The sequence below is a fragment of the Stereum hirsutum genome (assembly GCF_000264905.1).
Source record: "Stereum hirsutum FP-91666 SS1 unplaced genomic scaffold STEHIscaffold_1, whole genome shotgun sequence".
Classification (NCBI taxonomy): Eukaryota; Fungi; Basidiomycota; class Agaricomycetes; order Russulales; family Stereaceae; genus Stereum; species Stereum hirsutum.
The window spans coordinates 2,068,200-2,091,700 of record NW_006763131.1 but is presented as its reverse complement, the minus strand read 5'-3'; the positions used below and the strand labels follow the sequence as shown (position 1 = coordinate 2,091,700).

Sequence of the window (23,501 nt, the reverse complement as noted above, 5' to 3'; positions counted from 1 at the left end):
AGGTGTGGTTGTGTTTGTTGTGGACCTGGCGTGCTGTAAACAATATCAAAGATAATCTCGGTTGCGTGGCGAAGTAACAGAAATAGGATAATTACTGTACTTGGACACCGGCGTCTAAATTGCGGTACAACTTGCTCTTGACCTCCACATCACACGCCAACATACCAGTTGCTTGCGCTCGTAGTCTTTTGCAACGGCGAGTCGAGGTTACCATCTGGTCTTCCTAGTCCGCTTTGGATATTCGAATAACAAAGTATCTTGAAAGGCAACGAGAACCACTGGCAGCGCCTTGATGGCATCCGATACGTCCCGGTACAGTCGCCACTTTGATACTTTTATCATTATTACACCTGCTGATGCTTTGTATTCTGTTTGAATCTTCGTAGAAGAGCCTTTTGGGCGCAGCTCAAAAAAACTAGGATTCCTGAGACGCTGAATTGCGTTGCAGACGACGTGCAGCTTCGTGTCAAAGCCTGCGATGACGAAATCGCTTTCGCTCGTGCCTACGTCCAAGAACTCAGCGCCGCGCGTAATGCCCTCGTATCTACCACCCAATTCCCCTCCGAGATATTTACGTCCATTTTCCACTTCCTTGTGCCTGTACTCTCGGAGACACGCAGCCTCGGGAAGTGGAATCCTTTGGACACGGATTCTGAGATTGCCGCTGGCACACGCTCCCTCATTGCAGCTTCTCACGTCTGTCGGCGATGGCGCGAAGTAGCGCTCGAATGTTCCGCTCTGTGGACGGTTCTGTGGACGGAGAACATCTTCTGGCTGCCCGAGATGCTCAATCGCGCAAAGAATATGCCATTGGCCATCGTGCAGCCGCAAAGTCACGGTTTTCAGCCCTGGTCCCAGCCACAGCAGGCTAGCCCAAGGAATCCGAGCGAGAACATAGACTTTCTCATACCACTGCTCTTTGATACAAAGCAGCCTAGATATCTGTGCTTATACCTAAATATGCAGAGCCAAGTGTCAACGGACTCCTGGGCTGACGTATTATTACGGCCAGCTCCTTACCTGGAGGTTTTAGAGGTGGTGGTCACGGTACTGCCTCCCGATTTCCTCCCGTTCAGCATTCCTGCCACCTTACTTGGACGAAACGCCCCTGCTTTGAGGAGTCTAATATTGCAGGGTCCTATCTCTCACGAGGCCTTATGGCCCTCACCGGTGCTCCGTGGACTTGTAAGCCTGCAGTTAGGATCGGCCCCCATGGCGTTCATGGGGAACGTATCACTACGGGATGTGCTGAAAGCTCTTCGACACATGCGACAGCTGGAGACATTAACCATTGAATTCCCCTCAATATATCTTCAATCTTCACCGCAGGCATCCTACTTTCTCTCGAACAGCACGCAGGAAGACGGTGCAATTCACCTTCCACGACTTGCACACTTATGCATGAAAGGTAGCGTGATGGACATGACGGCTCTTTCGAAATGCATTGTGATCGCACCAAACGCTGAGATGCAGTATGATATCACGCTCTCTATTACAGATGTCTGCTCTCAATTAGCAGACGATATTTCAGCACTTTTGCACCCAGCTCCTATGACTCACTCAACAGTCGAGACATACGAAATCACCTTCTCCGCCCAGACTGATCCCATGATCGGTATCCGATGCTGGGACCAAGTGCTCGCACTCGACCATTCTTCGTTACGGCACCCTAGATGCCCGAGATTGGCACTTACTTTCTTCGTTTACACCAATCATGTGGTTGGGCAATTCCCGCTCAGCGTATCCGATTTCCTTGTGCGAAATACAAGGGCACTCATCGACATAATGGACATGCTATCTCCCTTCCTTCCTTTTGACCGCTCTCGTGACTTACGATTGCTCCTGGAGGGTTGGGGGTCCGATCCTGACATCTTAGCCACCCGTAATGATTCTACCCGCGACCGCCTTCTCCAGCACTTCTATACAACTAGAAGACTTGTCTTCGAAAACTTCCACGTTTGCCGGGATATTCTATCAGGCATAGCATCCAACACCACTCTCCTTCGCCACTTGAACAGTATCCATTATTATGGACGCCGATCGCCGGATCCCTTGAATTTGTGGGCACCTCCAATCATCGAGCCTTCAGAGCAAGAGCTCCGTGATCTTGCTGCGGACCTTCGTCGTGTCGCTGAAACACGGCAGATCCAGACATTCGAATGGCGCGGGGGACCTCTCACGGAAGAATATGCACATCTATTCGAAGGTATTGCTCAAGAGCTGATCTGGTCGTGAGACGCATAGGACGCGTGTTGTGGCTCACTTCTACCGGTGAGTTATCTGCATTGAGCCACGTACACCTTCGCTGAACCCAACCTTCTCCAGGCATCTGTATTAGTAATGTTTCTACTAGGATATCGGCGAATTTGTAGTGTCTTCGTGCTTTTGAGTAATATTCGGTTTATGAAACCCTTGTAGGATAGGCTGACCTTGTTAGCTCGGATACAATTACCGTGCTCGTGTCCCGTCAGTGTGTACCAATACTATGTATGAACGGTTGCGCGCTCATCAAAAAATGGTATGATTGCGAATCCACAACAAAAAGCAAAAAGCATAAAACAAAACATCGTCCGAAATCCCGCAAGTCCCGTCACTGCCCACCGGTATAAAACGGCAAGGAAGACCCCTGCCCTGTATTCCGATCCTTCCCAAACATGATCCTCTGGCCTCTCCCGCTCGCCATACCCCCTGCACCCCCGAGCTCCATCGCACGCTGCAACGACATTCCCATCTGCGGTGGTGGCGTCCCTCCGCCGCCTCCGCCTCCGCCTCCGCCACCATATTGATGCATTGGTTGGGGATGATGTTGCGGGAACGGCTGCTGTTGTTGTTGCTGATGATGAGGATTGAATTGCGAGTACTGCTGTTGGTGCTGCTGCTGTTGATGTTGCTGGTGCTGCGGGTGTTGTTGTTGGTTCTGCGTAGGGAACGAAGCCGTGACGAACACCCCGTTCTGGTGTCCGCCTCCGCTGAAGGAACTACTCCGACTGCTATGTCCGTGGAAGTTATGCCCTCCCAGAGACCCGAACGAGCTCGTCGCTACGAGATATGCCTCTGGGTCATCGGGAATGCCTGCTTTCTTGAGCGCTGCGGGATTGATGTGCAGTTCGGCGCGGAGACGAGCGTTCTCGGCCTCGAGGCGGGCTATTTCGAGCTCGCGAGCTTCGGCCCAGTCGAGAACGGTTTCAGCGTCGTCTTCTTCGGCTACTGGTTCGTGTTTTTGACCGTCGGGGGTGAAAGGAATGGAGGAAGGTGGTTGTGGGGAATCTGATGGTTGATTTTCTGATCGAATAGAGGTGGGACGGTAGGGATCTGGAGGGTAGGTGTTTGGAGGGTATGAGTTCGGATTCGGGTTTGAAGGAGGCGGGTATGGCTCCACGACAGGATAACCGTTGGACGGCGAAGATGACGGTGACATATCATCTTCATCATCGATCATTTCACCAACACCTTCATATTCCTCGCCGTCTGAACTAGGCCACTTGAAACCGACGGCCGGATGCCCGTAAGGCTGTTCGTGTTGATGGAGGTGTTGGTTGTATGATTGTCCGGCGTGATGAGGTATGGGATGTTGGGTGGGCGGGATTGAATTTGAGTGGTGCATGAGTGTAGGAGGGAGGTGGTTGGCGGGATCTTGGCCAGACAAGGAAAGGATGATGGAGCGAAGGCCATGGCCTAGGCGGTACAGAGCGTGGGCAAGGGCGGGATTGGAGGCAGGGGAGACAGGTAATTGAGAATCTTGGGAAAGTAGGGTATCGTAATGTCGGATGAGTTTAAGCTCATGCTGTTGGGCTGCCAGCTGGAATACAAAATAGTGCGGTATCAGGCTCGAGGCTGGCGTTTAAGATAAATGAAGCGGGCGTACGGTGTGGCTATGGAATTTGGACATGATAGTCTCCATAGTCTGCTCGTACTCTTTCAACAGCTGACTGAGTTGCCTGTTCTCCTGGTGAAGAGTATGGTTTTCTATGATTATTTGAGCGTTTGTCCGCTCAAGCTCAGAGTGCAGAGTTTCTGTGGCACACGAACATCAATGTCTTGGTTAGGCGGACTCACAAATATTGCACAGACCTTTGGAGATATCGACATTGAATCTATTGAGATTATACGACGGAGATCCGTCACGCTCTGCCTTTGCATGTGCCTGTTGTTGCAAGGGTTAAGCCCTGGATCGTCCGAGAAAGGTACGACATTACCTTGAGGTCATGAGCCTGAGCGACGAGCGAGTGAGCGAACTTTTGATTGTGTGAGAGCTGATCACTGATTTCGTTGATTATCTGCCATGCGCGTAGGAAAAAGTCAGACTCAATGTCGTTGTTGTACATGATCGCTAGCGAGTATGAGGCGAATACGAGGAGCACGGTGAGCGCGTCTGCAATGTCAGGCCCAATTAGGCTTTGACTTGGCGTCGCGTGTTGTCGCGTGTCGCGTTGCGTGTGAGGACCCCGCATACCGCAACCGAAGACGGGTGCGCTTCTAATTGGCCCGTTGATAGCTTTCGTCGTTGGGCGGACGTGTAGGGGCGTACACATTTACATGGATTTTGTGGACAAAAATGCGCAGAATAAAAATAAACCAAGACATAGCGAACAGGGCAGACAGACGGTGGCAGGGCTGGGTAGGGCGAGAAGAGCGTGGGAGAGCTGGATATAAGAGGGGATAGTCTGGTTGCTCCAACCTAAAGAGGACGTCGCCTCGGCTCTTGACTCTGTTGCTGTACAACATCCACCACTCCCTTTTCTTTCTCCCTTCTTCGCAGCTCGCCCGTCTCCAACAACTGTTCGCTCTCGCCAGACAACACTTCCGTCCACTGAACGCCCACATCGCTGAGCGAAAGCGCACATCATAGTACACAAGCACATAATCACACTCGCTCTCTCTTCCAAATGGCCTCATCCTCCATCTCCCAGCTCTCTGCCTCTGTCACCCGCATTCTTTCCTTGACTGGCTTTCCTAAAGAGCTGAAGACGCGGGACATCCAGTCTGCGTTCTCCGAATATGAGAACGCCAGCGGCGGTTTCAAGATAAAGTGGATAGACGATACCAGTCTCCTTGTGGTGTTTGCTGATGCCGCAGTTGGTCAGTCTCCTTTCTTTGATCGCTTTGCTTTTGCCACCACTCAGACCGCGTATTGTGTCTTTATTCACCCTTCAACTCGCCTACCTGTATAGCTAAGCGCGCATACCTCTCCACACTCGCCAATCCACCTGCTATCTTCTCAAACTCGGAGTCTATCGCCGTTGTTCGTCCCTACGACGGACCAGATGCGCAGACGATTATTCAAAATGTAAACTCGCGCGGCAACGGCGCAGGCCGAGGTCACAATGCTCGTGCATCTTCTGTTGCCATCCCTGGCCAACAGCGTACTCGCAATGGATCCACCAACGGAAACGCCAACGGAAACCACAACGGTGGCATGCCCGCCATGCTCAACGGCAGCGTCAGTATCCCTAATGGGGACGCCAACAGCCTCGCTCAAATGGCCGGTCCGACCTCACCCATCGGCCGTGAAGGCTCTCCGACTCTACCTACCCTACCATCTCACCCAACTCTCGATTCGTTGATCAACTTAACCATGGGAGACGGAGCACCTCCCTCGGATCCTGCTATCCTCGCGTCAAGCCTTCAACCAAACGGAACCGGACCAAGGATTGGCGACCCGGGCAAACGCATGCTTGGGGCCGCGTTGGGTGTGCGGCACCCTGGCCTACCCCCGCGAGCGGTCAGCGGTCAGGACCACCCATCACAGGGGATGGAGAAGATGCACAGGGCGATGGGTGGGCTCACGGTCGCAGAGTGAACTGTTCGTCAGTTGGTCATTGCGTCGAAGGGACCAGATGGACATGGACGGAAGCGAGTGTCGTAGTCGAGACAACGATGTAGATGGGCCTTCATGTTCACCGGCTGCCCTTGTTACTTCCCCCAACCTTCCATTTTTGAGCCAGTCTTAGAAATGGGCGTTATTTCTTTCTTCCCGCTCTTGCCTAGCTCTTTCGTCCGCTCTTCCGCCGCCTTGCTTCCTTCCCCGCCTTCCTGTTCTCCTTCCATCCTGCGCAAACATCCTCGACCTAAACATCATTCTTTTGTCCCACCTTTCGATTGTCCTCTTCTCGCTCTCTTTGTTTCCTGCATTGTGTTTTTAGCATGAGCTGCGCGCCACACCGTCGGACTTCAAGTCTTGGATTGGGTGGCGTGTATGCAGATCGGAGACTCATTCTTTTCTTTCCCTTTGCCCCTATTCAGGTTCTACGCCTGCCCATACTTTCCTATGTATAAAGGTATACACTTCTGATTGCTACCGTAATGGTTTTTCGTTTTCTTCCTTGTTCGTGTCAGTGTCTTGTCGCGGCTACGGCCATGTGTTGTTGCCTGTGGTTGCGTGAAGTTGGGAGTTCAATGGATGGAAACATGATCACTTTGGGTGCTTGTTAGAAGCAAGTCACTTCACACGTCCCGCACGAGCACATCCCGGTGAGACCACAGTTTGCATCCGAAAACTCCCCGGAACCGCCAGTGTGGCCCATTTGTGGCCAGACGTCCGGCTCCGGCTTTCCCCGTCCAGGGAAAACTCGGCCTCGAAGACTTCAGCCACTCAGCCTCGCGTCCATTCATTGCGTCGTTCGTTCCATCGGTATCTTGTCCTCGTATGTTTACACGTCACCTAACACATCCGCTGTAACAGAACGCAAGGTACGTGCTTAAGCTGGTGATACCGTGTCTTCTACTGTGGTATAATAACTCGGAAGACCAGATTGACTCCGAGCGACGGTTACCGAGTCAAGCTTAAGCTCAGTCAGGGCAGACGAACGTTCTGAGCACGCAACCCTCCACCCCCCCTATATTTTTCTTTGTGCCCTATTGTCACAATCATAGCTCGCCGCTCTCAGGCCGTTTTTGTCTGATAGCTATGTTCACAGCGCTTCTCGTGGAAGGCGTCCTGAAACCGCTTGTTCTAGGGTCGCAAATCTTTTTCAGATGAGCCATGAATACGTATCACAGTTGTAGCACATCCACTCTTCGATGGAGGCTTTACAGCCGTAGCGCTGTTGTTGCGACACAACTACAGCTGTATTTGTGGTGCGATCGCACCCGATGGCGATAGGGGGGACGCACGTATAGCCGTTTCACGCTCCAAGGCGCTTCATCAGACACGTCAACTGACCACGGTTATCTCTTTCTGTGCGGGTTCAAAGTCTTCTCTTTGCGCACCCATACAGCTGTCGTGGATGTCATTCATCTTGCTGGAACTTACAGCTGTAAGCTGTGCGCATACCTGCCTCTAACTTCGGAGAGTCAAATGGACGTCTGGACCCGCAGGCAGTGCCCCTCCTAAGAACGAACCTTCTTACGTATACATAGTATACGTCGTGGCCCTCCTCCGCGCACGATGACGAAGAACAAAGGGAAGAAGGCTCTTGCGATAGTGCGTGGCAGGCGGTTACACAAAGGCTGTATGCTTTTTCTGCTTAACAACATATTGCGGTGAAACCAATACCACGCGCTTTGAGTGCGATGGAGAACAAAGGGATTGTGTTGACGAGGTGTCTGAGGCGAACAATCTCACAGTCTGTAACGCATTGCCTTACGGGTCCGTCGGAGTTTTTCATAGTGAGATCAGTCGGATCGAGACCACGAGGCCGCCCTTCGTAGCGAGAGTCAGGAATTTGCGGCATCGTCTACTTTTGGCGACTTGCTTGTTTTGAGCCTCCGATCACACGGTGGTCAATGCAGTTTGACGATGTGCTTTGCGATTGTCAGTTTTCTGCATTCTTTCTTGACGCAAGTTGGACATCCCAGTGTTCGTTCCATAGCTACCCGTCCATTTCTTCCCGGAGAATCCGGCTTCTAGTGCGGGCTGCATGGTTTTGACGAGGCACCACCTGGCATGTTCGCCTCGAACAACAAGAGATAGATGCGCTGATAATGACAACGATCCCTCCCACGCCCCTGAAGCCTTTATTCTCAAACGGCTGTGCGTGTGCGGGTCCCCCTTCGCTCGCTTGAATTTGTCAGATGTGCCGTAAGACCTTCTATCCGTCACCGCGCCTGGCAGAAGAACCTTCTTGTGGTATCCCAATCGGGCATCGTGGCTCTCTAAATTGAGTTGAACATCCAGAGTCCCGGGCCCGCATCTGACTTGTGCTCACGACACAGATACTTTACATTGAGAATCGCGAGGAACGATCGGCGGGCGGTAGTACTGTTCGCTTGGTCTCGCGGGTTTATAAAGCCCCTCCTTCGAGATGCTTCTGGGCTTGTGTTCACCTTCCCCCTCCTTGCGCCTCACACCCCATCAACATGGACTACGATCCATACGCCACCTATCCCGCTATGCAATACTCAACCTTTCAACCTATGCCATCAGACTTCACAGATTTTTCACCCGCCGACGCAATGTACTCAGCAGAGGCAGCACCAGCGCTTGAGTCTGCCAGCGAACCCTCTGCGTCACAACCATACGCCACTCAATATCAGCCATCCTACCAAACAAAAGACATACTTCACTGGGCCACTTCCGGCTACATTTCTTCGCCCTCAGTCCAGTCCACCATCCCCACGCCGTCCTCTGAACACCCGTCCTCACGGCCAGTCATCGTCCACCCTACCTCCACACATCATCCAGTAACCTCCACGATCGGATATCCAGAGTACGACCTGTACATGGGCGCAAACAATTTCCCATCTTCATCTTCGCATCCTCATCAGCACGCATCGGAACTGTGTTACGATTCTTCGAACACGGTCCAACCCGTGCAGCCCTATGAACCGGAGTATTGGGCGGAATCGGAAGAATTGAATCAATATCAGGATCAGGATGCGGGGGTGGCTGCAGGGCAAGCGCTTGACGGTGAGAACGCTAACCAGATGCCAATTACAGGTGAGTTCGCTTCCACATCTATACATGATACATCAAACCTTCCGTCTATATTTCTTCTCGTGAGTGTATTGGACGGACGCCGGTGTCAGTTCGAACCCTTCTTTTGTTGCTTCGCATCTTCATCTGCCATGTTCATCAGCGTACGAACATAATTACTGATCAGGACCTTGATTCACTCCGTTCCTTCTTTTAGATGCAATTAATGTGCATGGCTATGCCGACATGACATCCGAATACCGAACACTTCCTACTCCAGAACATGGTCAAGCGATCGCCGACAGACTGAGGGAAGTGGAAGATACCAGGCGGAGGGCAGATGAGTTTCTGAATCCAACGTTCCTTCAAAACAGCCTCCTCCAGTCCTTCGAGTCGTGCGAGCCTTCTCAATTCCAGTCGCACTATCCTTACTCTCTTCCTCCGTCTCCGGATTACGATTCTCAGGCTCATGATGATGGTCCATCGCATCTTTATGCGCCTTCTTTCCAGGAGGAACGAAAGGAGGTGCCCGTTCCACAGGAGCACCATTATCCCGAGCATCACAATTCTGAGGCTACCATCAGCGTCGAGCAGCCCCTGGACGGACCGCAGCTTATACCGGTCCAACAGGAAACGATGATGGAACCCTCTTGGTCTGTCCCAGCTCTAGCCGTCGACGGTGATTACGGTCACTGGCAGCAACCCCAATACGCCTGGCCCCAGCAAATGCAGTTCGCGCCCGCTTCGACTTCGTTCGAAAATGGCGCATCCACGAGCTCGCATGGGTTGAACAGAACACAGGCGTGGGTATCGGAGGTCCAGAACCAGTCATTTGACGAATCGGATTCTTCGGAGCTCGTGCACCCGAGGCCTGTGCGTGGTTATCTTCCGTCTTGGTGTTCTCCGACAATCCAAACTGAAGACGTACAGGACGTGCCTGCAGTCGCTGAGTATGCCGTAGCAACTGCTGCAGGTGACACGGCGCCTGTGGTTTACGATGACGCCGGTAGCCAGGAGCAGAGTAATGCGGAAGCCCTCGACTCGTCGGCTTTACTCTTCCAGCCTGCACCTCCGGCCATCATGAGTGGCACTGACAACGTGTCCCACGACGTGTACAACTACTACCCTGAGCCCGATCACTCTCAGCCTCCCGTCTTCGACTTTGGGAATGACGATTTCCAGTGGGAGTTCCAACCTCCACCTAATGTACCTCAGCCGCCTCTTGGAACATTCTATGACCCTTCATGGTACGGGATGAGGGGGTATGGTGGCCATGTGTCGTTCTAGCTTAGTCCTCGGTTGCGCCGGACGGGCACTCCAGTTTAGTTTCTTCATTTCTTTCTCCACAATGACTTATTTTCCCTTCCCTTTTCCCAACTTCCTCTTCCTTGTCTGCACACCCATCCCTCCATCGTACAGCTTCCCTCTACTTTCGCCTCCAAGCACTCCGAGTCCGCATGAGGCTTCATTCATGAATTCATATTCATTATGACTTCGAGATTTATTCACGTTCGTTCTCATCACTGTTTCTGCTCTCGCATCGCATGCACACGTAGACGCTTAGATACCACCGCACTGTTCGATATCTCCCTTGTATCACTGTCTTTCGTGTAGTACATACTGTATCTTAGTAGTAGTATCACCGCCTGTCGCCTGCGGTATGGCCAGTATATATGCAAGAGCGATACAATGTATGTTAACCCGTTTATCTCTCGAATTGGACGTCATATACAAAGTCGCGAGCTACGTGTCCGCTGATGACCGCATCATGGGACCGGTACGCTTGAGTTCTGGTGACCTGGACCCACATAGCGAAGCTGCAATTGATGACATATGTTGTTGCCAGGCCGGGCATCGTGTAAGACTGTGTCGTGGAATGGGTTTAGATCCGCGGGTCCCTGGTACGTATGAGCGCACAAGGACGGCTGACGCGGGCCACAATCATCCACTCAGGCAACGGAAAAGGGGAGGCTCTACTGTACCATTTCGATCGGATGCCATGGTCACACGTCACAGACCCCTCATGGCATAAGGTCTGAGTATCGCAATAATTTTCTTTCGCTTTTTCGGATTTTCAAAGTCGTGTCACACGAGAAATCTCATGGCATCCGATCGAAATGGTACAGTATATTCGAGACCCAAGGAGTCATAGCGAAGATTTTCTACGCATCCATTCTCGGCACGTAAGTATGTTTCGCAAAATGTCTCGAGAACAAATTTTGGAAGCGCATATGCAGTCGAGGCTCGAGAACAAAGGGAGCGGACTTTGAAGAATGAGTCGAACATGAAAGTGGCGTGGCGCGTGACGGAGCAAAGCGCAAACAAGGGAAGAGATGTGATTGGGCGACGTCAGGCGCGAGCCCAAGGGTCTGGCGGGCCGGGGTAAGGACAGCCGGAGACTCAATAGCCTTGTTCAGAGTGCTCATATCGAGCCCTCATAAACGCAGTATATGAGCTCGTATATGAGCTCGATATGAGTTTGATATGAGCTCCAGCACAGCCAAGAGGCTTTGCCGAACAGTTTCTGCCTAATGGGGCAGCTCAGCTCATATCGAGCTCATATCGAGCTCATTTACGAGCCTCATATGCGAGGCCTCAATATGCGAACTTTGAGCAAGGCTAATGTGATTCTGTTCTGCCCCCTTCGTCGTCCTTTCTAATCGCCTCTCCGTTCTCGTTTCTCTCTTCCGTTTGCTTATGTCGCCCTTCTCCCTGGCCTCATCCTCTATACACCACTGCACAAGGCCGCCATTATAACCGTCTTTGTTTTTGTTTCGGCTGGTTTCAGTTTGTGCGACACAACTTCCTAACGCGTCGAGCGTGGCCTCTCTGCCCCTCGATCCTCAGACTATTACTTTCGGAAACGTGTATAACTTAGTGGCATAGGGCAAGCAAGTTATCTAGTATGATTAGGGCGTTCTTGTCACAAGCCAGCTCGCGTGTGCTGGACGTTCGCCTTGAAACGGGTGGCACGGCCGTTTCACTCCCGGTGGAGGAGCAGGAAATCGTACGTCCTTGTCCACCCCTTCTGTATTTCGACCTCGACCCTCTCTGCACATCCTCTTTCTATCTTCTTGGAAAGCTGACATGAGGTGGAACGACCCTCTTGTTACACAGTCTCTCAACGTGGAAGCGCTATACGCTCTATTACCCGCAGCCCCGCAGCTGCATTGGAGGTCTGTCGCTGGATTGTGCGGGAGCACGGTGGCACCGGTGTATAGGTCGCTGCAGAGGAGACTGCTGGATGATGTGGAGCAGGTAGCTACAATGCTAGTGGATTTGGGACTACAAAACGAGGCGGACGAGGTACGTATTGTCAATGCCACTTTTGCGTAGGCGTGGGACAGAAGGTTGATTGGATATACAGGATTTCGAGTCAATACCACAGCCTCTTGAGGATATTATTCTGGAACCAGATACCCTCATTGAGTCTTTGCCTGGTCATGACCGAGAAAGGTCCCCTTCGCGGCGAAAATCAAAATCACCTGTGAGTGTCAATACTATCAATCTAATAACACCACTGAGTCGAGAGTTCTGATGAGACCTGCTCCTCACTATCTTCAGGAACGTCAGGGCCCTTTGCGCATTGAAAACGATGACCCATCAATACCCACAATAGTCATCACACCCTGCGAGGCCGAGGAGCGCGAATCATCGTGTTGGGTCCCGGTTCAGGACGCATGCTTTGGAAACCAACTCGTTGTGCCGTCGCACCCGGTGGTGAACGATGTATATCCACCTCTGCTCGCGAAGCCTATGATGTGCGGCCGCAAGTGGGAATATACGGAGGGACATTGGCGGGCTGTGCTGCCGTCTCTGGAGGAGCAGGTCCGGAGGGGATTGTTTTCACGCGTGTTGAGCGCAAAGAGGCGGGCGAGACATTGTCGGTGATGAGTTTCGGGTATAACATTGCTATTGTCTATCCTACTCTCTCTCTTCGCCACACTTGGTTCTATGTCGAAACTTGAAAGCGTTGGACAGAAATTCCATAAAAATCGAATAACATTTCATTATGACTTTAACGGATCAAGGGTGCCGCGGCCGGAAGCATTTGACGGGCCGAACGACGCCGCGAAGCGGTGACGTCGTGCGAAGACGGCCTTGGTGCGGAAAGCTGAGCCGCCTCGAGCTGGCTGGCAAACAAACACAGCTCTCTACCATCACCGTCAACCGCGACGGGCACGACGACGAGCTCGGGCTATTCACAGCTCAATGTCGTTTCGCTCCATCGTCTATGCCTATGTCCTCGGCGGCCTTACCTTTTTTCCCCTGGTCTTACTCAGTCTCATCGCTTTCGCAGTCTATACCTCCGTCCCGCTAGGGGACATTGACCCTACAAAGCCAGCAAAGGAAGCCCGTGCTCACGCAGGCCAGTCGGACACTCGCGAGGTTTCACCAGTGTCCTCTGCGTCTGCATCCGTAACCGCACAGTCAGAACAGCAACAAGACGAGAAATCATACGAGCCTCCGCCAGAGACGCCCAAGGCGAGGAAAGGGTGGCTGACCGTCAGGCGCACGCTCGAGGAGACGACGTTCGATGGGTCGTATGTCAACCTCGTTAGGTCGTTCCTCGATGCTCGATCTAAGGATCCGAAACGGTCGAGGCCTCGGGATACGTGGTATGTCGTTCTCAAAGGGAAGGTACTTTACCTCTACGAGGACGAGAGTATGACGGAGTGCGAGGCTGCTATCGAGCTGGGTGGGCACGAGGTGACTATCGTGCATGAACACGATAAGCTTACGGATGGTGAACTCTTTGCGAAACGGAATGCGATCTGCTTGAGGCCCAAGATTCAGCCAGGACAGAGGGGTATGCCGAGTGTGACGAGGGAGATGTTCTTGGAAAGGGATAACGTGGAGGAGAAGGTAGAGGAGAAGGTGGCCAACAGTGGTGGAAGTTCGAAGAAGAAGCAGAAGGAAAGGGAGAGGGAGAGGGAGAAGATGATTGAGATTGAGAGGAGGAAGGACGCGGCGAGGCAAGAGGCGCTGGACATGTCGACACCATGGTACATCTTCGTTCGATCCAACTTCGATATGGAGGACTGGTATCTCGCACTCGTCCATGCATCGGATTACTCGGCCAACACACCCCTCCTCACACCACTCGAGCCCGTCTTCTCTCCCGACGATATGAAACACCTTGTCGCCACATTGGACGAACAGCCCGACGTCATCCCGACACGATGGTTGAACGCACTGATCGGACGAATATTCTTCAGCTATTACCGCACTGACACCCTCGAATCCATGATCATCGGCAAACTCATGAAGAAACTCTCCAAAGTGAAGAAACCCAACTTTCTCAGCGACGTTATCGTGACCGAGGTATCCGTCGGGGATAGGTCGCCCATGTTCAGCAAACCTATGTTGAAGGAGCTTACGAAGGAAGGAGATGCTGCTTTGGAGGTTCGCATTCACTACAAAGGCGAAATCCGTATTCAGGTCGAGGCTATCGCTACGCTTAACCTTGGGGCCAGGTTCAAGCCGTATACCGTCCCACTCGCCCTGGCTGTTGTCCTGCACGAGCTCGAGGGTAACATGGTCATTAGGGTGAAACGTCCTCCAAGCAACCGTATCTGGTACGCGTTCACGCAGATGCCAAAGATGCAAATGCAAATCGTGCCAGGCGTTAGCGACAGACGAATCACTTGGAGTATGATCCTGAATTCCATCGAGTCTCGCCTGAAAGAAGTCGTATGTCTATCCCGTCGCCTCTGTTCTATGGTTCTCGATTGTTAATCGTGCATTCCTGAAGATAATGGAATCAGTAGTCCTTCCAAATATGGACGATATCGCCTTCTTCGACAGCTCGCCCTATAAACACCGCGGTGGTATCTTCCCTGATGCAGCACGGAACCAACGAAAGGAGGGCGGTATGGAAGGCGAAGAGGAGGATACCGGCTCTCCCGACGTCGAGACTTCTCCCGATGGGGAGGCCAGCGGTCTTAAACGTTCACATTCTGATGGCGAAATCGCGGAGAGCATCGAGGCTGCAAAGAACTCTCAACCCCGTTCGACAACCATGGCAGCTCCCGTCCCCTCTCAAGACACGCTTTCTTCCTCTCCCTCTAACAACGATACATGGCTATCCGCTTCGAGCTCGACTGTCGATGCTAATCACCTCATGGATGATCCTGAACCGCTACCAGACGCTGAAGATGGGTCACGTCGCGAAGAAATGCCGCGTGTTAACACACCGACGAACGAGCTGCCGTCAACCCCTATCGATGCCCCTCCTCGCAAATTGAACAAGAAGCCGTCCAAGTTCTTGACTACTGCGCGCAAGTTTACCCGATCTCGATCTCCCTCTCCCTCTGTCCGCTCTGTCCGCTCTCGCGCTTCTTCGCGTTCGCCGTCCCCCTCTCCTTCGTTCGAGCGCCCGCCAGCGGACCCTATGACTGTTTCCTCTTCATCTGCCTCAACAAAGTCAGACAAGTCTTCCGATCACAAGTCGATAAACAGCAATAACACCTTCTTGTCGACGCTCAAGTCTCGGGCCGCCGACAGACAAGCCCTCGGTCAATCGGCGAAGGAGACCATGCGTAAATGGGGAGTAAACTGGACTGGCTTGAAGAAGGAGAACGGGAGCGGGTACGACACGCCCGATGGTGGCTCTGTTCATCGTCGGATGAGCTCGGATTCGAGTAGCTCGATAAACAAGCCAAAGGCCAGTTACGCCGAAGTCAGGGCCCATGTTGCATCACGCAGAAGCGGAGGGGGCTCGAGCAATCATGCTCCCGAACCTGGTCCCGCAGATCAGTTACCGCCATCTGTCTCGTCGCCGATAGTCATCCCAGACAGCAAGCCTACAAAGGATCGAACTGTCAGTATTTCTTCCGAGGGTGGTTCGTCCGAAGCTTCGTATGGCGCGCCATCGTCTCCGGTTTCGTCTTTCAGAGGCAGGCCCCTCTCGAAGGGCGATATGGGCCCTGCGTATCAGCAGCACAGAAAGGGCGTTTCTCCTACACCACAGCCTACTCTGGACGTCGCTGAACGCACTCGAGAGGGTAGCGCTGATAGTCGATCGAAGGCCACCAGTCCCGGACCTGACAAACCTGATGACTCGCCGCTTGTAGCATCTCCTCCGACGCCTATACATACGCAGCCCTCGCAAGTCCAGGTCATGAGCATCCCCGGTATCCACGCCAGTCATCGAGGCGAGGTCATGTCGATGGGTTACGTCCCACCTTCGCCTCCTTCAGTCCCTTCAGAAAATAAGGCCAAGGCGCCCGCCGGAATTCAGAGTCTCTCGCGACTTTTCAACAGAGGGCCTGTCTCAGCGCCAGAAAGTGCATCTGTCTCTTCTGCGCCTGCTGATTTGGATGCTCTCATCGAGGATGAGCAACAGTCGCAGACACCCACTCCTCCTGCGAAACCCTCGAAGCCTCGACGTGCACCTCCACCGCTCCCTCCACGTTCTATATCGACGTTGTCCGGGTCTTCTTCGGCGACGAGCCCCACGCAGTCCTCACTTGCCTCGGCGTCGGAGTCATTACGGTCTATAGCATCGAAAGACGCCGAGCTGAAACGCGCTTCACTGGAAATGACAAGGTCGCCACTCACGGTTCAGGTTGATGAGGGTGAAGGAGGCAGTAAGGAAACGAGAGACCCTTCGGAATCTCCGTCGTCCGGTATGGGCTCGGGCTCCTTGGACCCATACTCGACCTTGTCGCCTGATATCACATTCACAGCTCCGACACCGATCTATCCTACGTTACAGAAGCCGCCATTACCGCCGCGGAGGTCGACTGTCTCGGTGCCGACGTGATGATCTGGGACACGCATGTTGTTCCTGCCCTTACTTTACTCTTATGCTTCCTTTTCGCTTCTACTTTTCTTTCTGGATTGCTTATTCTGTTCTTCTTCTGCTTATTCCGGCGTTTTGACGGGTCTTGGAGATTTTTTTTCTATTTACGCATCTTGTATCCTTGTTTCGTTTGCATTCCGCATCCATCGGCGACCTCCATCGAGCTCACGCTCCCGATTTTCCTGCCTTTGGCCCGATTCCGCACCGCACTGCACAAACCACATTGACATATTCTCATCGCATCGTACACGACACGGCTCGGTTTTTGTAGTATACGAACATAACGACACCAACAATAACAGCAACACAGCACTATCCAACCCATCGCGTTCATTCTCGTTTTCTTTGCCCTCTCGTTTCCCGTCTCGTCCTAAGTTACTTCCGTCAGTTCTTTTTCTCTCTTGCTTGCCTTTTCTCGAAGAGCGGTCGTGAAGACCGTGTCGTCGGATGTTACTATAAGTCACCTCATCCCTCAATGGCCTCGAGAGGTCTGGGGTATAATGCATATGCATAATGCGAGTCTTGACTCTCGGGATTGATGGCGGGATCGAAGCTGAACGAACTGCATGTCAAATAACCAGAATACTTGCTGGTAGACAATGTGAAGTAAGTAATATCCTCATGAGTTCAAGAGGTAAAAAGGTTTCGGTCCGGGCCCAAAAATACAAGTCGACTGCATTAAGAGGGAATCGAACCCCCGGCGGGTCGATGGCAACGACCCAGGTTACCACTACCCCATTAATGCTTACTTTTTACTCGCACGTGAGCAATAATACTGCACTTTTGACCCCAGATCGTGATCTCCAGCGATCAACCTCGGACCTCTTCATGCCTCTCCCTTGACCATGACCACACTCCGGACCTGATGCCACCTATGTACGCTGCTACTATTCTAGCTACCAATTGAACGAATCTGACTACTCCTGTAGACGGGATAAATTCACTATTCATTCGAGAGCCGTTGTTTGTCAAGATGTTGAACTGAAAGGCGATATTACCATTGGTTCTGGTGTGGCCCGTTTCTCGACCCCTTCGTGTCTTGTACTCGAAGCTGACATTGTCGATGGCAATATGTAGGCACCATAGTGCACCCAAAGGCGACTATCTTTGCCATTGCTGGACCAATTGTGATAGGCTCTGGGTGCATCATCGAAGAAGGCGCGATTGTCGTGAACAGGTTTGTGCAATGCTGTTATATAGCGGGCTCCAAATCTCACAGACGGAATGCTCTTGCTAGGAGGAAGGAGGTTATGCGAATAGGGGATGATAATCTCTTTGAGATTGGCTGTCGTACGTTTCTGTATCCATCTCAGCCTTCCTCTAAGACTGACCCGACCGCCCAATTCCCTTTACCGATCGCTCAGGCGTTGAATCTCCAACGATAGGCAACTTCAACACCGTCTCCACCCGTGCTCGAGTACACCACACCGTTCGAATATCCTCCTACTGCGTCATCGGTGCCGGATGCCTTGTCGTACCCACAGAGGATGAAGTGTTGGATGATTATACCGTGATTTATGGACCTACGGCGGAGAGGAGGACGTGGAGCGGAAGGGGCAAAGTCCAGGAGGCGGATCTGAGGAGGAAGCATGCTGAGTACCTTAGAGAGACTTTGCCCAAGTTCAATAGGTTAAGGAGGGGAGAGGCCCATGGGCACGGGCATGCCGCTGGGTAAACGATGTGAGTTGCATTCGTTGCACTGGGTCACGATGAATGGACGCTGGCATTGTCTCAGAATTTTAACCGCATCCGTGTTTCTGCTCCTATTCTCGGGTTTTGAGACTTTTGCTTGGAACATATTTGTGCCACACTAGTGAGTATTCTGGGAATCCGCCCCAGGCCCGCCATCATCCGCCCCGCTTACCTTCCGACAGGCGACAGGTTCCAGAACTTCCATTGACTAGGATCATTCCCAAGTCTGATAGCCTTGAAACCTCCGTTGGTGAGGACGATGGACATTCTACCATCGAGTGTGTAGGCTTTCGACTGTCATGGAGCTGTATGCGGTCATGGGGCGATCGATCGCATGCTTTTTCGGACTACAACATGTATGCAAATACAGCTCTGGACAGTTTGGGTTGAATCCTTCACCCCCATATTTGGAGCATATGAGTACCTCCGGGACGGACAAGGTTGCGAACAACTCTCCTGCCACCATTCATGAACCCTGAACGATTCCGAGTCAACCGTTTCGAGAACACGAAGCACCGTCGCGACGTCGAGGAGGTGCGCAATTCAGGCATGCTACCAACGCCATGGCTAGCTTGCCCGATTTATGGGCGTGAAGGGTTCGGTTTCAGTTGATATACGAACACAGCCGCAATAATTTCTGATGGCCGCCATCGTTCAATTTGACTACAATCTCTGATCTTTCCGCGGCAGGCCTGCACCCTTTTACTCATTGCGCTGGGCAGGCCCGGCCAGTGTGATTTTCCTGTATACAGTAGATTTCGGTTTGAATCTCGCGCAGCTCGAGCGCGAGGCCAGCCACGCTCCTCATAGCCGACGCTGACGCCCCTCCTGAGGCGATAGCGGCGCGTTTCTCTTTCCTTCCACTGACGAGACCGTCCAGGTCGTTCTGCGGGTACTTTCTGCTCCTCCTGCGGCTAATTTTCTGTACAAACTACTCTTTCATCCTCCTAATTCTTCGTACAAACCCCGAAACCCCCCTCCGAGCGGGTTATTTACATACTGGTTAGCGTGCTTTGAAGGCGGTGAGTGAGCCCATCAGTTTACTGTCAATCTATGTTCTTTTGGTGTGCTCATCATGTTCGATGTTGGATTGTGCCCTAAGGCGGAGAAATCCCACGCCTTAAAAAAACATGAACCACCCATCACTATATCGCGCAACTTCCTCTAATTCTCTGGCCATTTCTTCGAATCTCGATGCTTTGCTTGACTACGACGAGCAACATCGCCGACAAGAAAGCGGCTCTTCATTACCTGAACGACCGGTTTCCACCACTCCCTTTGACCATGACGAGTTCATTACGAAAGGCCTACCGCCGCCTCCGCGAGGACCGCGTAAACCTCGGTCGCGATCCACTATTCTGACGCATAACGAAAATGTGCTCGAATCTGCCGCGTCGATTTACGGGAGTCAGGAGCAAAGTGCAGTTGAACGTCAGGATCAGAATTCTCCGAGGAGTGTCGGGGAGTCGTGGCAGCGATGGGCACCCGGTGCGACACAAAATCCGTTCATAAATCCTGCTCCAAGCGGCATACCGCGCGGTGGTCCAGCCAGTCTACGATCGGTCTCTACGAAACGGTCGAGTGAGGGCACGATCTGCGATATCGACGAACGACCTCAGTCCGTCCTGTCCTCCATATCCTCCACCTCGTTCATGCAAGCTTCCCGCCAAACGTCCGCGTCAACGTCACTACGGCCACATTCGCCCCTTAAACCCGATTTATCTTCTCGCGACCACGTCGCCGAGACGGATCGACCACCATCATCACTCTCGTTCGCTTCGTCGTCCAAGTCGGTTACACGGTCGGCCACGCCGCAGCATGGAGACGCAAACTCACGGCGTCCACCAGTCGAATTGCGGGAGGAGATGCTGTCGCCAGCACCGAGTGAGAAGCCGTTCGGGCAGTTGCACAGGCTACTAAGCAAGGTCGGGATCTTCGATGGTCTCCATGCGAGCGAGCGCGTGTCGAAGCATCCTCATCCCCAGACGGCTGAAGGGGCACGGAAGGAGGGCCACCTGGATATCGGGCTGTTACGTCTTCGTGGACGCAAAAGGCACAAGGAGAAGCCGCTGGGTGACGGGGGGGAGACGGTGGCCGTGGAGGGCGGGGGACGATGAGCGTTCACGATTTTAGGCTGCATATCTATTGTAACATATACCGTACATCTGCCGTTGGGCACGTAATGCAGCAGTCCGGGTGACTGCAACTGCCATGATTTCCTGCATCGACATCGGGATCTTGGGGAGGAAGCCTGTTGAGTGGCGTTAACGTTGTACCCGAGGGGGGAAGGCCGCGTTGTGATGTTCCCACGAGCGGTGTACGGAAACGAGAGTATGAGGATGGGCCCGCCTTCCTGGGTCGTGCTCTTGCTGGACACCTCCATCCTACACAGCGAACAACATGTCGACCAACTTTTACGACGACGACAACGACCGCAACGATTTTGACAGACGTTCCGTTTCTTCCTCTTTCATCGACATGGCCCAGTCTCCGCCCGCTCATCACGACAATGATGCTGCCTCTGAATATTCGTTCTATAGCCGGCAACGCTCAAGCACTATTCAGTCATTTGATTCCTCCACGCCGATCCTCCCCCCTAGCTCCAGAAACACTCCCAATGCGAAATCAGGCTCGAACTCTAACATACGCATCAACACTAATCGTCTAGTATGTTTTGTTGTTCCGCGGACTGTGTTTTACTTTGTCTGATTCTATCCCGCTCTCTAACCGTTCATGTCTCAGCCTTCTTATGGATCACATGGACCCAAGCCACCAGTCCCTACCAGTCCCAAACCAAATTTCTACCGGTCTATACCGAATGAACCATCCCGGGGAAAGGCCTCCTCGAGTTCGAGCCAGGCGCACGACTCGCATCCGGAAGTTAAACTCGTTCATGTACCACCCACCACTAATAACCTCAACGCGGCTGAGCGTGCAGATCTCATCCGAAAGTCGCGAAAGCTCGCGCAGGTCTTCGGTCAAATACCTGACGCTATGTCCGTCTCCCCACGCCAAAACGAACCGCCTACTCGCAACTTCCTCTCCTCATACCCGTCCCCGAACTCGAAGCACCATCGTCCGGCAGCCTCTTTCTCGGTAGAGAGCGAGGCAGCCTCCTCGTCACGCAAACACTCCAAGCAGGACTCGAGGCCTAGTCTCCGTTCATCCATCTCGTCCGGAAGTGGCAGAAGGCATTCCGCTCCCCTCAGTCCCTTCGACGTCGCCTCGTTGTCCCACCTCCTTTCGGATCCAGAATATGAGTCTAATTCTACACGTGGTCATGCTTCTGCTCACAGTACCCTCTGGGAGGGCGGTGATTACCCGGAGAGAAGCGAAAGAAGAGGGCATCGTTCGCACAGTCGAGAGATGCTCGACTCCGATTCTTTCATCGATTTGTCCGACGAAGAGCGTCCTGACCATGCCCATGCTTCTTCTTCTCGCCGTACGCCGAAATCGCCCCACAGCTTCAGCTCCTCGCCTCCATGGCCATCGTCCCCCACTTCCTTCGACACCCTCACTCCCCAAGAAAAGGCAGAAGAGGAACGTAGACGCAAGAGAGAAAAACTGGCCAAGCTCCATCGATTCTTAGGCTCCAGAGTGCCGACATCGCTCGTGTTGGGCATAGATGAGCCAGCTCTACCTGAGCCTGCAGAGCCTGCGTCGAGCACCTCCTCCTCTGGCGAGAACGAGGCGCGAGCATGGCGGAAGCTCCGACGTCGGAGCAGTTCTGCAGCGGAGTTGAAGGGCGCATGGACTGATCGTGTCAAGGAGGAGCTTGATGAACGGGAAAAGGCTATTAATGTCCGTAGAGCGCTCAAAATGGAAAAAGTGAGCACAGTTGCATGTCTGGTGGTGCCTGCGATCGCTACTCTTGTGGGTTGAACGCTAAACTGACAGCTATTTTGCCTTCACACTATTGTGACTCGACTAGGTATTTGGAGAGTTGCCCCCACAAGTGCTGTATCACACGCGACACACTCAGCATGCCGTAGCTCGTCGATCCGACGAGTCGCAGTCGCCCACACATAGCTTGTCTGACCGATCAGGATCTCTCAGTATGTCCTCGTCGCCCACGGGTCGCAACATGAACCAGAGCGCCTATATTCATAAGAGCAAGCCTCGAAAAGCCGTCCGACACGGCAGCCTGCCCAGTCCGACGTCTTCGACGTATAATCTTCTTCACGAAGGCGGATCGAATGATCCATCGTCCACACAGGCCCGAAGATCATCCGCCGGTCGTCGGTCCTCCTCTATATATATGCATTATCGTCATTCTCTGAATTCCTTGAACGATATCATTGATCGGGTGCGTCTTTGCGGCTTTTCCTCTTCCAGCCGTGAATCTTCGTTGTCTGACGAGTGATTTACAGGATGATCGAGAGTCCCTGGCGGAGCTCCATCAATTCCTCAGCACAGAATTACCGATGGTAGAGGAAGTTACCCCTACCCGCGCCTCCTTTGACCCCGAATCCAGACCTGAACTGCAGAAGTTCGAGCGCCGCCGGTCCCTACCCACCAAATCTTCCGCGTTGTCTCTCGCCTCCCAATACGAAGCGCAGTCTCCAGATCCAGAGATGGTAACGTTCCAAGCGCGGAGACGTCGGGCTGCCAAGTTGACGAACTTCTTCGGCGTGGACTATCGGGATTTAATTGGGGATATTTTGGAGAATATCGAGAATGGCGTCGTGGAGGAGAGTCATCGTGGGAGTCTTCAGCCGGAGGAAATGCAGGTACGTTGATTGGTTCAGATGCAAGAAACTGATGCGAGAGGCTACTACTGATCGTTGAACGTCTTTGCCCACCTTGCGGTCTCTTCGTGTCTAGGATCTCATGGCAAAGCTGCGCCAGCTCAAGATCAAGCGACCCACGCCATCTTAAATCCGCGACCCGTCTTTAAATATACTCATATATACAAATATACATGTGCCTTCCTTGAACGTAGCATACCCACTCCTCATCCACTCAAACACCCCATGCAATAACTCCAGCGCTTCATCTTTGTTTGATCGTAATTTCTCCTAGTCTTTGGCGGTATATGGACAGCGATACTTTTGGTTTCTCCGTCATTCATATTTTCTGCACATGTACTTATTTTTAGGGTCTTGTCAGTCTCCGTCGCAGTGATGATTAATTCCATAGCAGTGCTTT

The 23,501-nt window shown here is 52.7% G+C and overlaps 9 protein-coding genes and 1 non-coding gene across 10 annotated transcripts; 8 read left to right on the top strand and 2 right to left on the bottom strand.

Annotated features, from left to right (window-relative positions):
• Positions 1 to 292: 292 nt before the first annotated feature.
• STEHIDRAFT_151696 (uncharacterized protein) lies at positions 293 to 2,235 on the top strand (the record flags this gene model as incomplete). The annotated part of the gene is made up of 2 exons (XM_007298754.1): positions 293 to 312; positions 387 to 2,235. 2 exons carry the CDS (start codon positions 293 to 295, stop codon positions 2,233 to 2,235), a joined length of 1,869 nt encoding a protein of 622 aa, XP_007298816.1.
• Positions 2,236 to 2,590: 355 nt separating this feature from the next.
• STEHIDRAFT_164662 (uncharacterized protein) lies at positions 2,591 to 4,365 on the bottom strand (the record flags this gene model as incomplete). Its single annotated transcript, XM_007298753.1, has 4 exons — positions 4,197 to 4,365; positions 4,072 to 4,144; positions 3,866 to 4,014; positions 2,591 to 3,799 (listed from the first exon to the last, which is right to left on the bottom strand). The coding sequence occupies exons 1-4, from the start codon at positions 4,323 to 4,325 to the stop codon at positions 2,591 to 2,593; spliced, it is 1,560 nt and encodes a 519-aa protein (XP_007298815.1). The 5' UTR covers positions 4,326 to 4,365.
• Positions 4,366 to 4,886: 521 nt separating this feature from the next.
• On the top strand, positions 4,887 to 5,800 carry STEHIDRAFT_106907 (uncharacterized protein; the record flags this gene model as incomplete). Its single annotated transcript, XM_007298752.1, has 2 exons — positions 4,887 to 5,079; positions 5,172 to 5,800. The coding sequence occupies 2 exons, from the start codon at positions 4,887 to 4,889 to the stop codon at positions 5,798 to 5,800; spliced, it is 822 nt and encodes a 273-aa protein (XP_007298814.1).
• Positions 5,801 to 8,298: 2,498 nt separating this feature from the next.
• On the top strand, positions 8,299 to 10,141 carry STEHIDRAFT_151693 (uncharacterized protein; the record flags this gene model as incomplete). Its single annotated transcript, XM_007298751.1, has 2 exons — positions 8,299 to 8,878; positions 9,072 to 10,141. The coding sequence occupies 2 exons, from the start codon at positions 8,299 to 8,301 to the stop codon at positions 10,139 to 10,141; spliced, it is 1,650 nt and encodes a 549-aa protein (XP_007298813.1).
• A 1,390-nt stretch (positions 10,142 to 11,531) lies between these two features.
• On the top strand, positions 11,532 to 12,827 carry STEHIDRAFT_143747 (uncharacterized protein). The gene is made up of 4 exons (XM_007298750.1): positions 11,532 to 11,861; positions 11,972 to 12,160; positions 12,222 to 12,341; positions 12,419 to 12,827. The coding sequence occupies exons 1-4, from the start codon at positions 11,760 to 11,762 to the stop codon at positions 12,743 to 12,745; spliced, it is 738 nt and encodes a 245-aa protein (XP_007298812.1). The 5' UTR covers positions 11,532 to 11,759; the 3' UTR covers positions 12,746 to 12,827.
• Positions 12,828 to 13,025: 198 nt separating this feature from the next.
• STEHIDRAFT_117389 (uncharacterized protein) lies at positions 13,026 to 17,125 on the top strand. Its single transcript, XM_007298749.1, has 2 exons — positions 13,026 to 14,548; positions 14,610 to 17,125. The coding sequence occupies exons 1-2, from the start codon at positions 13,067 to 13,069 to the stop codon at positions 16,620 to 16,622; spliced, it is 3,495 nt and encodes a 1,164-aa protein (XP_007298811.1). The 5' UTR covers positions 13,026 to 13,066; the 3' UTR covers positions 16,623 to 17,125.
• A 210-nt stretch (positions 17,126 to 17,335) lies between these two features.
• On the bottom strand, positions 17,336 to 17,406 carry STEHIDRAFT_t5. The gene has a single exon. It is a non-coding gene; the product is annotated as a tRNA-Gly (tRNA).
• Positions 17,407 to 17,526: 120 nt separating this feature from the next.
• STEHIDRAFT_151690 (trimeric LpxA-like protein) lies at positions 17,527 to 18,336 on the top strand (the record flags this gene model as incomplete). The annotated part of the gene is made up of 5 exons (XM_007298748.1): positions 17,527 to 17,537; positions 17,591 to 17,670; positions 17,739 to 17,838; positions 17,899 to 17,951; positions 18,026 to 18,336. 5 exons carry the CDS (start codon positions 17,527 to 17,529, stop codon positions 18,334 to 18,336), a joined length of 555 nt encoding a protein of 184 aa, XP_007298810.1.
• Positions 18,337 to 19,066: 730 nt separating this feature from the next.
• STEHIDRAFT_143745 (uncharacterized protein) lies at positions 19,067 to 20,560 on the top strand. The gene is made up of 2 exons (XM_007298747.1): positions 19,067 to 19,375; positions 19,456 to 20,560. The coding sequence occupies exon 2, from the start codon at positions 19,484 to 19,486 to the stop codon at positions 20,468 to 20,470; it is 987 nt and encodes a 328-aa protein (XP_007298809.1). The 5' UTR covers positions 19,067 to 19,375; positions 19,456 to 19,483; the 3' UTR covers positions 20,471 to 20,560.
• Positions 20,561 to 20,744: 184 nt separating this feature from the next.
• On the top strand, positions 20,745 to 23,340 carry STEHIDRAFT_117387 (uncharacterized protein). The gene is made up of 5 exons (XM_007298746.1): positions 20,745 to 21,020; positions 21,096 to 22,181; positions 22,285 to 22,659; positions 22,724 to 23,083; positions 23,178 to 23,340. Exons 1-5 carry the CDS (start codon positions 20,754 to 20,756, stop codon positions 23,229 to 23,231), a joined length of 2,142 nt encoding a protein of 713 aa, XP_007298808.1. The 5' UTR covers positions 20,745 to 20,753; the 3' UTR covers positions 23,232 to 23,340.
• The last annotated feature ends 161 nt before the right edge of the window (positions 23,341 to 23,501 follow it).

Bases quoted from the DNA above. Each gene is read 5' to 3' on its own strand.
- STEHIDRAFT_143747 (XM_007298750.1), top strand. From the start codon at position 11,760: ATGATTAGGGCGTTCTTGTCACAAGCCAGCTCGCGTGTGCTGGACGTT. The intron at 11,862-11,971 runs GTACGTCCTTGT...CTTGTTACACAG, and splicing joins CGGTGGAGGAGCAGGAAATC to TCTCTCAACGTGGAAGCGCT. The intron at 12,342-12,418 runs GTGAGTGTCAAT...CACTATCTTCAG, and splicing joins GGCGAAAATCAAAATCACCT to GAACGTCAGGGCCCTTTGCG.
- STEHIDRAFT_117389 (XM_007298749.1), top strand. From the start codon at position 13,067: ATGTCGTTTCGCTCCATCGTCTATGCCTATGTCCTCGGCGGCCTTACC. The intron at 14,549-14,609 runs GTATGTCTATCC...GCATTCCTGAAG, and splicing joins AGTCTCGCCTGAAAGAAGTC to ATAATGGAATCAGTAGTCCT.
- STEHIDRAFT_143745 (XM_007298747.1), top strand. From the start codon at position 19,484: ATGAACCACCCATCACTATATCGCGCAACTTCCTCTAATTCTCTGGCC.
- STEHIDRAFT_117387 (XM_007298746.1), top strand. From the start codon at position 20,754: ATGTCGACCAACTTTTACGACGACGACAACGACCGCAACGATTTTGAC. The intron at 21,021-21,095 runs GTATGTTTTGTT...TTCATGTCTCAG, and splicing joins GCATCAACACTAATCGTCTA to CCTTCTTATGGATCACATGG. The intron at 22,660-22,723 runs GTGCGTCTTTGC...AGTGATTTACAG, and splicing joins TGAACGATATCATTGATCGG to GATGATCGAGAGTCCCTGGC.